At 42.3% G+C, this 16096-nt stretch overlaps 1 protein-coding gene across 2 annotated transcripts in view; it reads left to right on the top strand.

Moving 5' to 3' along the window:
• Positions 1–16096, top strand: part of pappa (pappalysin 1) — a 234272-nt gene that overhangs the window by 167733 nt on the left and 50443 nt on the right. For both annotated transcript variants that reach the window (XM_062959690.1, XM_062959691.1), the window contains exons 15-17: positions 2811–2994; positions 11546–11756; positions 15344–15515. In XM_062959690.1, the coding sequence (XP_062815760.1) occupies positions 2811–2994; positions 11546–11756; positions 15344–15515 (567 nt within the window). The remainder of the gene's footprint in view (positions 1–2810; positions 2995–11545; positions 11757–15343; positions 15516–16096) is intronic.

Raw genomic sequence — 16096 nt, 5'->3', positions numbered from 1 at the left:
CGCCTTGGCAAACAGGGGATTCCAGTTCCCTTTGAAGTGTGCTGGAAAAAAATTCCCCGGCTTTCATAAGCACACATCAATACTTGGCAGTCCCGCCAGAGCATTGCTTTTCAACAGCCCCAAATTGGATATTCCTGCCCTCTGGGAATATGTAGCCACTGAAATCCAACTTGGGGATGGCATCACCTTTTACCCCTTCCATCTTCCTCCTGTTTGGCTTGGATCTTTCAAAGGTCTTTCATCTTCCATCATTCTCTGACATCCTGTATATAGATGCCCCCTCGCCTGTTATGCATCTCAAAAAGAAGACATTCTTGTCTCTGGTCTCTGAAAAGTTGGCTCTCTAATAATAATAATAATAATAATAATAATAATAATAATAATAATAATAATAATAATAATTCAAGACTATCTTGAAGAAAAAAACATCTTGCCAGATGAACAGAAAGGCAACAAAAGGAAAAGCAGGGGCACAAAAGACCAGTTATTGATTGACAAAATGATTCTGGAGAACTGTAAAAGCCGAAAAGCTAATCTTCACATGACATCGATTGACTACAAAAAGGCCTTTAACTCACTCCCACACAGCTGGATCATCAAGTGCCTGGATGCCATTGGGATTAGTAAAAACATTGGCACCTTCATTGAAAACATGATGGAGCACTGAAAAACTGAACTGTTTGTTGGAAATGAAAGCTATGGACTTGTCAACATCAGGAGAGGAATTTTCCAGGGAGACTCATTGTCCCCTCTGCTTTTCATTATGCCACAATCCCTCTGTCAACAATCTTACAAAAACGAATCTCGGCTATCAAACATCTAAGAATTCTCACAAAATTTCACATCTGATGTACATGGATGATCTGAAGCTGTATGGGAAAACGGAAACTGAAATCCAGTCTCTGACTAACACTGTCCGAATTTTTAGCACTGATATCAGCATGGAGTTTGGCTTGGACAAATGTTCGACAGTGGCATTGAAGAAGGGAAAAATCATTGAAAGCGAGGGCATAAATATGCCTAATGGTCAAACAATAAAGTGTCACCAATCAGAGGCCTATAAATACCTGGGCATACTACAGCTGGACAACATCAAGCATGAACATGTGAAAACTGTGGTCAGTAAAGAATACACACAAAGGGTCGGAAAAATTCTCAAAAGCAAGCTCAATGGAGGCAACACTATCAAGGCCATAAACACCTGGGCCATACCTGTCATAAGATATACTGCTGGCATCATAACCTGGACACAGGTGGAACTGGACAATTTGGACAGAAAAACAAGAAAACTCATGACCATTCATCATTCACTGCACCCTCGCAGTGATGTTGACCGGCTATATCTGCCTAGAAGATCAGGGGGCAGAGGACTCTTACAAGTAAAACAAGCAGTCAAAGAAGAAGAACATGCCCTGGCAGAAGATGTAAAGCAAAGTGAAGAACCTGCTTTGATTGAAGTCAAAAATCAGAAACTCCTCAAAGCACAGCAGACAAAAAACCAGTACAAGAAAACCACACTACAAACTAGAGCTGACAGCTGGCACAACAAAACATCGCATGGAAAGTTCCTTGACAAAATTGAAGGAAAAGCTGATAAGGAGAAGACCTGGCTTGGGCTCACGAATGGGACCCTGAAGAAGGAGACAGAAGGCCTGATCCTTGCAGCCCAGGAGCAAGCCATCAGGACAAAGGCAATTCAGGCCAAGATCGAAAAATCAGCTGATGACCCAAAATGCAGACTGTGCAAGGAAGCCAACGAAACCTTTGATCAAACCAGTGCAGGTGGTCCCAGTGGTGATGGGCACATTGGGTGCTGTGCCAAAAGATCTCAGCCGGCATTTGGAAACAATAGATATTGACAAAATTACGATCTGCCAACTGCAAAAGGCCACCCTACTGGGATCTGAGCGCATCATCTGAAAAGACATCACATAGTCCTAGACACTTGGGAAGTGTTCGACTTGTGATTTTGTTATATGAAATCCAGCATATCTATTTTGTTTGCTGTGTTATACAATAATAATAATAATTTTTTTATACCCTGCCCCATCTCCCCAAGGGGACTCGGAGCGGCTTACATGGGGCCAGGCCCAGGCAACAAACAATATGAAACTCAACAATAAAAACAAATCATAAACAGATAAAATCACATATACTAATAAACAATAAACATACTTTGGTAAAATCCTGGGTTGGCTCCTAAAAGGGGGAAGTGGGCCAGAAAAGTGCAAATAGTTTTGTACGATGCAAATTAGGAGAGAGGTAGGTACCAGGGACTATTATCTCATTAATCTTTCCTGTGCCAAAGATTGGTGCTTTGGAAAGTGCACACATTACCACAAAAGCACCTATGCACACATTACCACAACCCCTGAATCATTACAACAGTGTGTGCGCGTGGTGCATGGATGGGCATCACACTTTGGTGCAGACGTGTCTTGTTGCGCATGGATGCATATTAGGAACCTCTTCAAGTGAGAAGATTAATTTAATTTGTGACACCATAAAACTGCCGGTGAGCAAAGAGCAAGGAGGAAATACTATGATCAAAAAGGACTCAGCGTCATAGTGGATGAAGCAACAGCTCCCCCTGTGGCCACAATCGAGCATAACCTTCTGAAGCCAGAAATTGGAAAACGTTGAATTACTTCTACTGTCTGTATGTGTGTTGTATGTCTAATAATGACATTGAATGTTTGCCATGTATATGTGCATTGTGATCTGCTCTGAGTCCTCTTTGGAGTGAGAAAGTGGGCCTTCCTCAGCTCTTAGAGAATTTACACTTCCTTTTTTCTTTTCTTTTTTTCCAGCTAGAGGCTAGCGTCACCCTGACATGTGTGGATGGCAAATGGAACAAGCAGATCTCCTGTGAACCCATTGATTGTGGGATCCCGGATCAGTATCACGTCTATCCGGCCACTTTCAACTGCAGCGAAGGCACCACCTTCGGCAAGAAGTGCTCCTTCACTTGCAAACCTCCTGCCCAGCTTAAAGGTAAGGACTAGGCTTGTGCATTTTGATCGGCTAAACTCAACACAAATAGCCCATTTATATACAAAACAGAAAATAAATAAGTTCAGTGAATAATCTGAATGTTAAACTTATTATACTGTTCGAATTCACAGTAATCATAAACAATATTATATGGGTTTTTTACAATCACTTTGAAATAGTATCGATGCCATGTGTTCTTATGTCGTGTGTTCTTATTTTGATTGGTTGCGACGTGGTTCCATTACGGACGGGAAATTGTGCCGGCTGGGCCCTTGCCATTAAAGCAGTGATTCCCAAAGTGGACACTACCGCCCCCTGGTGGGTGCTGCAGTGATCCAAGGGGGCGGTGATGGCACCTATTACAACACGGGAGTGGGGGCAGGGGAGGGGAGGGGCCTCTTCCCAAGTGTTGGAGACAGGGCTGAGCACCTGAGGTGCCTGTTAGGACACGGGGGTGGAGCTAGGGGAGTGGGCATGGCTTCTTCCCAAGAGCCCGAGACAGGGATGAGCCTCTATACCTCTCCTGAGAGGCCTTTTAGGACAAAAGGGTAGGGCTGGGGGCAGGGCCTCTTCCCAAGAGCACGAGACAGGGCTGAGCCTCTGTACACCTCCCTTGAGGCGCTTGTTAGTACATGGGGGCAGGGTATAGGGGTTCAGCCCCGTCTGGAACTTGGGAAGAGGCCCCGTCCCCTCCTCTAGCTCCACCCTCAGGCGCCGCAGGACAGGGATAGAAGCTCAGCCCTATCTCAGAGCTCGTAACTCTGCCCATCCCAGTCCTGGCTGCCCATTTGTGGCCCCGCCCACCTCCCCCTCCCAGCCCTGCATCTTGGACTAGGGGAGAGGCTCAGCCCTGCCCTTTTGAGCAGGAGCCACACCCACCCCTCTAAGCCACGCCCCCTTTCCAGGGGGCACTGAGTAATATTTTTTCTGGAAAGGGGGTGGTAGGCCAAATAAGTTTGGGAACCACTGCGTTAAAGCGATCCGGCCAAGCTGAAGAAGCTGAGTTGACCGAAGAAAAATGTCTAAAATGGATCAGTGCACAAGTCTAATAAGGACATTGCCCTGTTCAAAATGTCACTCGCGCCATAGGGAATCTGTCTTGGTGATCTGGACTGCGCATTTTTTCAAAATTGTGAAAATTCAGTGTAAGACTGAGCACCTTTTGACGGTGATGGGATTGGTCAATTGTTCTTTATTTTGTTCATGGTCTTTCAAGAAACATTTGTTTGGAAGCTGAGTAGTGACCTAAGGGACCTTCCTCCCACTCTCCAATTCCCAAATTATAATACAAAAAGAAATGGCTCATCAAATGTTTAAAGATGGAAGTACACATGGGACTACTCTAGTTCAAGAATGGGATGAAAAGAGTTGTTGGACTTCAACTCCCATCACCCCTAACCAGAGTGACCAGTGATAAAGAATCATGAGAATCTACATCTAGAGGGCCAAAGTTCTCTCTGTCCCTTCTTTCAAGCTACCACATTCTCAACAGATCCTTCTCAATGTTCAATGCTCTCTTGCTCGAGAGCTTACTGGCTCCTTAGAGCTTCTTCCTGCTCTTTCTTGTTTTAAATAGACATTCAGAAGAAAAGAGAAAAGAGCAACCTTAGGTGACATTTTCTCCTGATCAGAAACGATCTCTTTGGAATGAGGCCAAGGCAGACTTAACATCTGCTGCCGGCCTGCGTTACGACCAAGTATTAAGGATGCTGTTCCACTATTCATCAGACACACATTTGAAACCAACTGTGAAGAACAAGGGAGACGTATCTCCCTAATCTTGGACCATGTTCATGAGAAAGGTGAAAGACCTTCAAAGAGTAAGGTCGCATAAGAGGTAAAAGCTAAGAGTGCTGTGAAGCCATCGTTTTTGTTGGTGGCAGCGGTGTCATGTAAGCGAGCAGTCTTATCTTTGGTTTCCTTTGCTCCACACTCATACAGATTTTGGTCACTGCAGAAGCCTTTTGAGACAGGTCATGAGGAGAGTGAGTGACCCAAGTTCTCCATGTTTAAGGAGAGGATTGGGTTAGACATTAAAAAAACTTCAACCCATGAAACTTGTGAAGGTGGAATTGCCAGATAGCCATGTCGTCTTAGACATCTCTTCTTGTCCATGTCAAGTCTCCCAAATTCAGGCAGGCAAAATTCTGTCTTTTGATCCAACAGCTGAAAGATTCGTTTTAGCTCCGGGAAGATACAGCCCATTGGGGGAACTTCTGAGACTCCCCTTTCCATTATTTTTAGAGTATGAGCCTTAAGAAACCTTAAGAAGGATATTTCTTCTAATATCCTTCATCTGGACGTGGGTTAAGGCATCAGACTTAAGAAACCACATTTTCTGGGATCCTTTTTCCTAATATCCTTCATTTAGACCCAGGTTAAAACATCAGACTTAAGAAACCACTTTGTCTGGTATTCTTTCCTGTAATATCTTTCATCTAGACCCAGGTTAAAGCATCAGTCTTAAGAAACCACTTTGTCTCTAATATCCTTCATCTAGACTCAGGTTAAAGCATCAGACTTAAGAAACCACTTTGTCTTTAATATCCTTCATCTAGACTCAGGTTAAAGCATCAGACTTAAGAAACCACTTTGTCTTTAATATCCTTCATCTAGACCCAGGTTAAAGCATCAGGCTTAAGAAACCACTTTGTCTGGTATTCTTTCCTCTAATAACTTTAATCTAGACCCAGGTTAAAGCTTCAGACTTAAGAAACCACTTTGTCTCTAATATCTTTCATCTAGACCTAGGTTAAAGCATCAGACTTAAGACACCACTTTGTCTCTAATATCCTTCATCTTGACCCAGGTTAAAGCATCAGACTTAAGAAACCACTTTGTCTCTAATATCCTTCATCTTGACCCAGGTTAAAGCATCAGACTTAAGAAACCACTTTGTCTCTAATATCCTTCATCTTGACCCAGGTTAAAGCATCAGACTTAAGAAACCACTTTGTCTCTAATATCCTTCATCTTGACCCAGGTTAAAGCATCAGACTTAAGAAACCACTTTGTCTCTAATATCCTTCATCTTGACCCAGGTTAAAGCATCAGACTTAAGAAACCACTTTATCTGGTATTCTTTCCTCTAATATCTTTCATCTAGACCTGGGTTAAAGCATCAGACTTAAGAAACCACTTTTTCTGGGATCCTTTCCCCTAATATCCTTTAACTAGATCTCGGAAGGAATTAAATTTTGCCCATAGGGACTCAAGGGATTCAGGCTACTCCCACCCAATATTTAAAAAAACCCTCCCCCAAGTGTTCTTTCATAGCCCCCCCCCCCAAACACCTGCATATCCTCACTTCCCTAGAGAAATAGTAAAAAAAAGGAATCAAAGAAATCAGACTAGGGAAAATAAATGAAATTGCCAAAGGAGGAGATTAGAATTAAGTCCAAAATCAAGCGGAGTGATCCTAAGAGCACCAAAGGCACTGTGATAGAACATGGAGCACATGAGTGCACCAAAGGCACATCAGATAGAACATGGAGCACATGAGTGCACCAAAGGCACATGAGATAGAAGATGGAGCACATGAGTGCACCAAAGGCACACGAAATAGAACATGGAGCACATGAGTGCACCAAAGGCACATGAGATAGAACATGGAGCACATGGGTGCACCAAAGGCACATGAAATAGAACATGGAGCACATGAGTGCACCAAAGGAACACGAGATAGAACATGGAGCACATGAGTGCACCAAAGGCACATGAGATAGAACATGAATGCACCAAAGGCACATGAGATAGAACATGGAGCACATGAGCGCACCAAAGGCACATGAGATAGAACATGGAGCACATGGGTGCACCAAAGGCACATGAAATAGAACATGGAGCACATGAGTGCACCAAAGGCACATGAAATAGAACATGGAGCACATGGGTGCACCAAAGGCACATGAAATAGAACATGGAGCACATGAGTGCACCAAAGGAACACAAGATAGAACATGGAGCACATGAGTGCACCAAAGGCACATGAGATAGAACATGGAGCACATGAGCCTCATAGGGAAATCTGGCTGCCTATCCACGCTCCGTGAAGGAATGGAAAGCAACCGTTTTCGGCAGCCGCATGGTCTGTTATGACCAGAATGAATTGGTGGTGGTGCCCATGCGGTTACGGCTGGCCGAAACAGCTGAAAAAACCAGAGCCCTTTTTAAAAATGGATCCATGCATAACCCTACCCTGTTTCCCCTAAAATAAAACATCCCCAAAAAATAAGACCTAGTAGAGGTTTTGCTGAATTGCTAAATATAACGCCTCCCCCGAAAATAAGACCTAGCAAAGTTTTTGTTTGGAAGCATGCCCATCAAACAGAATACCAGAGCATGCAGGATTGGTAAATGTACGTACCATAGAGTGTTGCACATGGAAATATTGGTAGTAACAAGACATTCTTGATAGGATTCACAGTTTGTCTGGTTATGCTGGTTTGTGATGACAATTACTGTACAGTATATACAGTAGAGTCTCACTTATCCAACATAAATGGGCTGGCAGAATGTTGGATAAGCGAATATGTTGGATGATAAGGAGGCATTAAGGAAAAGCCTCTAAAACAACAAATTACGTTATGATTTTACAAATTAAGCACCAAAACATCATGTTATCCAACAAATTTGACAGAAAAAGTAGTTCAATATGCAGTAATGCTATGTAGTAATTACTGTATTTACGAATTTAGCACCAAAATATCACGATGTATTGGAAACATTGACTACAAAAATGTGTTGGATAATCCAGAATGTTGGATAAGCGAGTGTTGGATAAGTGAGACTCTACTGTAATAAATGTTCATTTTTTGGTTAACAATAAATGTGAATTCCTCATGGAAAAATAAGACATCCCCTGAAAATAAGACCTAGCACATCTTTGGCAGCAAAAATTAATATAAGATACTATAATAATAATAATAATAATAATAATAATAATAATAATAATAATAATAATAATAATAATTATTATTATTATTATTATTATTATTATTTTATTTTTGTACCCTGCCACCATCTCCCCAGAGGGACTCGGGCGGCTTACAGATATAAAACCAGCATACAGTAATATGTCTTATTTTCGGGGAAACACGGTATTCTGAAATCTGAAGTTCAAACACTTCTGGTCCTGAGGATTTCAGATTAAGGATGCTCAACGTGTAGCAATCTTATTTAGACTTAAAACTTACTAGAACCCAATCCCATATCCAACCTGTCAATCCTAAATGAACTGCTCAGAGTGAGGGCCTGTGTCCAAATCTGCAAGCCATTGGATGCCGATCCTAAGAAGGAAAAGAATGAAGGAACGTCTGTCATCGGTAGGTTCAATGATGGTATACTAAGGGGAAAATCCCTGCCTCATCAGGTTAAGAAGCCCTGTCCTAAAGCAGCCCTAAAGAAGCTCATAACTTGAGCGTTACAGCAGCTCTTGGACAGTAGCTGTCAAAGAGAAATGGCAAAAAAAGGAGAAGGTTCTGGATGCCGAATCCCACAAGATGACTAAGAGAGCTCAGCTGGCATACTCCTTGAGCAGCAAGGGAGAGATGACTCACTCCTTAATTCTGTCACTGATGTCACCCAAGCCACTGTTTTTGAATGTCACAGTTCATCACCCCGCCGTAGTGAGTATGAGATCATCTGTGTTGGACTGTGGACCCGGTCTCTGTGAGTCAGACAGGAGAAAACAAAGCAGCCAGCCCAGGAGCGGAGCTTTTGAAACTGTATATAAATACCTCGGTGTCTCACAGCACTCAGGAAGGGGAGCAAAATGGAATGATACTAAGGTTCCGTTTGAAGAAAAAGAAATAAAATCCTGTTCCGGATATCACAACTTCCCCCTATGCCTGGATTCTTACCTTGGATGTTTCCTAACAGAAAGCCAAAGGTCTTTTGAAAGAAGAGGACGAAGATGAAAGTGTTCAAGCCTAATTACTTCCTTTCTCCTCCTCCTCTTCCTTCTTTTCTCCCATCCCTTCCCCATTAAATATCTAACGGTCTGGCTATTGCCTCAGAAGACACAGAGGCAAGAAACTAGTTCACACTTTAGAGTGCCTGGGCATCTTGCATCATCTTGCAGCTCCTCGTGGCACGGAGCCAATCCTGGTACCAAATGTATCAGAAAGGTCATTTCAGACTCTGAAAATCGGGGAAAATTAAGGACAAAATAAAATAGCAGAGCATCCAAAACAAAAACAGGACACTTATGGCTGAGCATTCAGCTCACAGCAAGCAGAGCATGAAGTGCCAAGTGGCTGTAAAGTCGGAGTAGGAGGCTAACCAATTCCCTGTCACTTTCCTTTTGTTTTCATCCCCTGTGCTTCTATGCGCTGATGCGCATCTCTCAAGAAAAGAATAAACTGCATAGAGGTTTTATTAGGATTTTTTTGTGTGTATTAGGTTAGGAAAAAACTATCCAAAAATATAGCAGAGCATCCAAAATACAAACAGGATACTTATGGCTGAGCATTCAGCTCACAGCAAGCAGAGCATGAAGTGCCAAGTGGCTGTAAAGTCGGAGTAGGAGGCTAACCAATTCCCTGTCACTTTCCCTTTGTTTTCATCCCCTGTGCTTCTATGCGCTGATTCGCATCTCTCAAGAAAAGAATAAACTGCATAGTGGTTTTGTTAGGATTTTTTTGTGTATTACGTTACGGAAAACTACCCCAAAATATAGCAGAGCATCCAAAATATAAACAGGATACTTATGGTTGAGCATTCAGTTCACAGCAAGCAGAACATGAAGTGCCAAGTAGCTGTAAAGTCGGAGTAGGAAGCAAACCAATTCCCTGTCACTTTCCCTGTGTTTTCATCCCCTGTGCTTTTGTGCGCTGATGCACATCTATCAAGAAAAGAATAAACTGCCTAGTGGTTTTATTAGGATTTTTGTGTGTGTATTAGGTTAGGAAAAAACTATCCAAAAATATAGCAGAGCATCCAAAATATAAACAGGATACTTATGGCTGAGCATTCGGTTCACAGCAAGCAGAGCATGAAGTGTCATGTGGCTGTAAAGAATGTAAAGCATAGCCAAGTAAACACTTAAGATGACTACACATGCTGTTATTGGACTTTGGAATAAAAGAACCTACACCAATAGAAGTTTTTGAAGACAACCAAGGATGTATAAAGTTTTCTCAGACAGAGAAAATCAGCCTATGTAAACATAAAATATCACAACATAAAGAATGCACATGAAGAAGGATTTATTAAACTGGAATATTGCAAATCACGAATCATAGAATCATAGAGTTGGAAGAGACCTCACGGGCCATCCAATCCCATCCCCTGCCCAGAAGCAGGAAACTCACATTCAAACACCCTCGACAGATGGCCATCCAGCCTCTGCTTCGAAGCCTCCTGTAAAGAGCTAAGGCAGGGGAGAATCTTTTGAAATCTCACTACTGCCACCAATTTGTAGAGATCTCATGCAGGGGGGATTACTTTGGGGATTACTTTACAAATCCCACCGCTGGCCGCCAAATTGCAAATATGTTATTATTATATATTTTATATCCGCTGCCACCAGTTATTAAAGATGTTTTATTTAAAAGCTGCCACCAGATATTAAGGGGATTATCAACTCTTGCCACCACTATAGAAGATGTAGCCACTGGCTACTTAGAAAGGAGACTTTTAAATCTTTATTTTTCTTCTTTCTTGTTTGCTTTTGATGGTAATATAGATTTCAGAGACTGAGATGTTAAAAAGAACAATAAAACGTTTATTGAGGCACAAGCTTAATGGTTACAATAACTTCTTCAGAGACACCTAGATTAACAGTTGCTGAGCTGTATTAAGATGTTACAAACTTTACAATTCCACTTCAATCACAGAATATCTGTTCCTAGTCAAGAGACAGACTACCTTAAAATAAGTTACCAAACTTATTTTAAAATTGACTCAAAAATCAAACATTTGAGCCACCCTGATCCCTCAACCCAGTCTCCCGGTAGCTCATAAGGGCACCGACTCTAAAAACTAACCTTCCCTATGGTTCTCTGACCACAGACTGACTGACTGAGTTTCCCTCCAAATTCTACTCTCTCTTCAGCTAACCCAGTTGGCTCCGCCCCCTTCTCCATGGCAACCAACTCATGGTGCAGAGTAACTGAAATATTAACCCTTTTTAAAACACAGTTAAACATGGCATCTGTAAATAAAAAATCACACTTCTTTACACCTCCAAAGAAGGAGCTTCCACCACAGACGATTGCAGACATTCTTACAAAGCCATTACAAAAAGAATATCATGAAGAATGGAGGAAGATGATGAACTTTATAGACTTGTGCAGTGTGGGATTGAGCTCCAACAGATTTGAGACCAGGTTCAGGGGTAAATGTCATCACCTTCCTGGACTCAAACAAATTCCAGGCATGGCAATCACCTGCACAGCAAAGTTGGTTCCTCTCAAATGGATTCCAAGCTACGTAGATGATAATTTGATAATGTCAACTCTTAGATAGGAAGACTTCTGTCAGAATCTCTAGCTAATATGGCCTCAGATTTCCTCTGTCTATAATTGCCTTTCTCTTCCATCTCCCCCAGGAACCAACAGTGACCTGACATGCTTGGAGGATGGACTGTGGTCCTTCCCAGAGGCCCTCTGCGAGTTGATGTGCCCGACTCCCCCGCTGATTCCCAATGCAGACTTCCTGACTTCCCGCTGCCGTCAGGAAAAGCACAAAGTTGGGTCCTTCTGCAAGTACAAATGCAGACCAGGTTATCATGTTCCAGGATCCTCTCGGAAAGCAAGAAAGTAAGTGGAACTGCAGATATTAAATTAAGGAATACAGTAGACCAGTGATGGCCAACCTATGACACGCGTGTCAGCACTGACACGCCTAGCCATTTTTGCTGACACGCTGCAGATTGATTGGATGACTATGTCTTTTGTGGCCAAATTTGATGCGATTTGGTCCAGTGGTTTTGTTGTTTACTCCATGGGAATTATGCACATTACATTTATATATATACTAGCTATGCCTGGCCACGCGTTGCTGTGGCTTATGGGAATCTTAGGAGTTTATTTTTCTTTTCTTTTTGTTGTATCAACCTAGAGGCATGGATGAGGGGTTGTGCTGTCAATTTTCGAGGTTGTGGGGTGTTTAGTTTTGTTGTTTTGTTGGTCGCCGAGATTCCATCACTCTTTTATATATACATACTAGCTGTGCCCGGTCACGCGTTGCTGTGGCGAAGTATGGTGGTATGGGAAATAAAGTATTGAGGAATTAGTGGTAGTTAAGGTAAAGGGTAAAGGTTTTCCCCTGACGTTAAGTCCAGTTGTGTCCGACTGCACACTGAAGTGGATTATATGGCAGTGTGGAGTCAAGATAATCCAGTTCAAAGCAAATAATATAAGATTATAAATGGGTTATATAGCTGTGTGGAAGGGCCTTAAGTCTACACTGCCATATAATCCAGTTCAAATCAGATAATCTGTATTTTATAGGCAGTGTGGAAGAGGCCTAAGTGAGGCCTAACTCTGCCTGTCCCCTGGGCTGAATGGATTGCTAGGAGAACAAGTGGGTGGAGCTTAGCCTTCTAACTGGCAGCAATTGGAATAAAAACAATTATTCCTCTCCCTCTAATTAAGACTTTATTTTTCTTTTCTTTTTGTTGTATGAACGTAGAGGCATGGATGAGGGGTTTTGCTACCCAGTTTAGTGTTTCTGGGATGTGTAGTTTTGTTGTTTTGTCCTAGGCCGAAATTTCATTACCCTTTTATATATATAGGTATATGTGTGTGTGTGTGTGTGTGTGTGTGTGTGTGTGTGTGTGTGTATAATTATATCATTCTATTATTATTGTAATATATTATCATATTATTACTATTATATTATTATTCATTATTCATGACTATATTGAAATTAGAATAGAGATAAATCAGCGTGGAAACTGCAAGAGGTACAATAGATGGTTGTACATGGAAATAATGGTAGTAAATAGTTTTTGATTTATTAAATACAGTTATATATTACAATTATATATTTTTGTTATTTAAACTATACATATTGTGAAATTATGTTTTTTTTTTCTCGAAGTGACACACCACCCAAGTCATGCTAGGTTTTTTGGTGAATTTTGACACACCAAGCGCAAAAGCTTGCCCATCATTACAGTAGACGGTCGGTTAATTGGCACCCATGGGCATTTGTAGATGCCAGATAAATCTAGTTTCTGGCTGCTTGAGAGTGACTATTAAAAACAGACCTACCTAATACTACACCATACCTTGACTTGATACTGATACTAAATTACAACAAATAAAGACCAACGTAATGTAACACCAATGTATTACGAGGGTTGAATGAAAAGTAATGCCTCCACCTTCGATGCTTCGGTTTGGATGGGAATATTTCAATAAACTCAGAAATAATCATTAGAATGTGCTCTTTAACTACCACTATTCACCTTTCCACATCATCACCAGACAATTGGATACATTTCTGCCAAAAATGAACAAGTTTTCTGAAGACGTCACGGAAGAAGACAACACTCTGTTTCCGCAACCGGCGTCTTACAGTACCCATTGTGCACATATCTTCCGATAGTCAAGCAAAGCAATAATGTGACCCACACGTTCATATGAAATGCCGATTATGCTTGAAATTTATTTCTGAGTGCTACGACAATCGCCCTGAATCAATCTGTCAACCTTTTGCTTGTGAAACTCAGTGATTGCTGTCACAGGGCGTCCAATGCTTTGTTTGTCACGCAAGTCAGAACATTTTTAAATTTACTCACCCAACGACGCACAGGACTCACATCAATAAAATCACCATAAACAGCTTGCATTCTCTGATGAATCTCCTTTGGGGTGATGCCTTCTGCTGTCAAGAATTCAATGACTGCATGTGGCTTAAGTTGCATTGACCGACCGTCTGCGCAGGGTTCCATACTTCGCACTTTAACAACACAACCGTTCGATGCTAAGGCTTCTCTGTCTGTGCAGGGTTCCATATTTCGCACATTAACAACACAACCGTTCAATGCTAAGGCTTTCCCTTCTGTGCAGGGTTCCATATTTCGCACTTTTACAACACAACCGTTCAATGCTAAGGCTTCTCCGTCTGCGCAGTGTTCCATACTTCGTACTTTAACAACACAACCGTTCAATGCTAAGGCTTCTCCGTCTGCGCAGTGTTCCATACTTCGCACTTTAACCACACAACCGTTCGATGCTAAGGCTTCCCTGTCTGCGCAGTGTTCCATATTTCGCACGTTAACAATTCAACTGTTCAATGCTAAGGCTTCCCCGTCTGCGCAGGGTTCCATACTTCGTACTTTAACAACACGACCGTTCAATGCTAAGGCTTCCCCATCTGTGCAGGGTTCCATACTTTGCACTTTAACAACACAACCATTCAATGCTAAGGCTTCCCTGTCTGCGCAGGATTCCATACTTGGCACTTTAACAACACGACCGTTCAATGCTAAGGCTTCCCCATCTGTGCAGGGTTCCATACTTTGCACTTTAACAATACAACCGTTCACTGCTAAGGCTTCCCCGTCTGCGCAGGATTCCATACTTCGTACTTTAACAACACAACCATTCAATGCTAAGGCTTCCCTGTCTGCGCAGGATTCCATACTTGGCACTTTAACAACACAACCATTCAGTGCTAAGGCTTCCTGCCAAATGGAACTGTAGAAGAGAGTCTACTGAACAAGCCAGTACCTGTCGCAGAGCAGGCCTGCCATCTGTTGAGGAGTTATGAAGGTGGAGGCATTACTTTTCATTCAACCCTCATATGTACATAGCTTTGTGAATTTGTATGCCATTTTAGTTCATTGATTTTGCCGCATGCTTAAGAGTTCTGGTTGCTTGAGAATCAACAGTGAAGTACCTGCTCTTTTACTAAAGACGTTTTGGGCAGTAAAATCCAGTCCCTCTCCCTCCTTTCCGCACCTCCAAGCCCTTTCATGGGCGAGCCAGCCTCTTGCAAAGGGAAGCCTGACTTTTGGAAATACCCTCTTTGATATGCAACCTGGGGAGTCCCCTTTGAACCTCGGCGGCGGCAAAGGTTTACTGGTATTCTACATTTTTTATGGCTTGGGGAAACACAGACGCATGTGGGCCTGTGCGACCACATCAAAAATAGCCACCGGCCACAAGATCCCAGCAACGACGGAAAAGGTTCCCCCGGGTTGAAAGGTGTGTGTCTCTACCTTCACAAACGGTCGTTGTTCTTGCTAGAGCTCAGGACTGTCTTTTTAAAATATATATATATTCCACAGCCCCCGTCAGAGGAGCAAAGAGCTCCCTTCTAGGTTGGTTGGGAAAATGTAGAGCGACTCTTTTAATAAATAACCTTCTGTTTTGCTCTTTTTTTATTGCAAAAGGAGGACCTTCAAAATCCAGTGCACCCAAGATGGAACTTGGCTCGAAGGGGCTTGCATCCCTGTCACCTGCGACCCACCACCTTCCAAGTTCCACGGGCTCTACCAGTGCACGAATGGCTTCCAGTTCAACAGTGAGTGCCGGATCAAGTGTGCCGAAGAGGACGGCCAATCTGTGAGTCCCAACAAGAGGACGGGAGGGAAACTAGTACCTGTGGTTAGGACAGGAAAACAGTCCCGTTGGAAATCCCGAAAAGGCATTCCAACCTTTGGAGCATCCCAGAGGAGCATTGTCATGAAGACTTTTACAACAAAAGTTAAAACATCCTGCTCAGACTGAACAGAATATCCCACTTCTGACACCAAAAATAACTTTTCAATAACTTTAAAGCATAGGTTCTTTTTATTGCAGTTTCAGTCTGAGAGGTATAGCAGAACTTTTATAGAACAACAAAGAACAACATTTAGACATACAAACATACAGATTCTATGCAACTACATTGGATTCACAAACAGCCTACAGTTACATTGGCTAAGAAACAAACAAAGGGTTTTTTTTACATTTTCATTCTTCATTCACACAAAACATGCATCCATCTTCATGCACACAAATATTACCATATTCTTTCTCCCTCCTTGGAGAAGCACCTGCTTAGGCCAGACCCAGCTTCCACTGCTGCCTGCCAAGATATAGTTCCAAAACGCCAAAACGCCAAAACTTCAAAAAGACCATGACTTCAAAACGCACTCTTTTCT

This window comes from Anolis carolinensis, unplaced genomic scaffold (assembly GCF_035594765.1).
Source record: "Anolis carolinensis isolate JA03-04 unplaced genomic scaffold, rAnoCar3.1.pri scaffold_7, whole genome shotgun sequence".
Lineage (NCBI taxonomy): Eukaryota > Metazoa > Chordata > Lepidosauria > Squamata > Dactyloidae > Anolis > Anolis carolinensis.
This window is presented reverse-complemented; position numbering and strand designations above follow the sequence as displayed.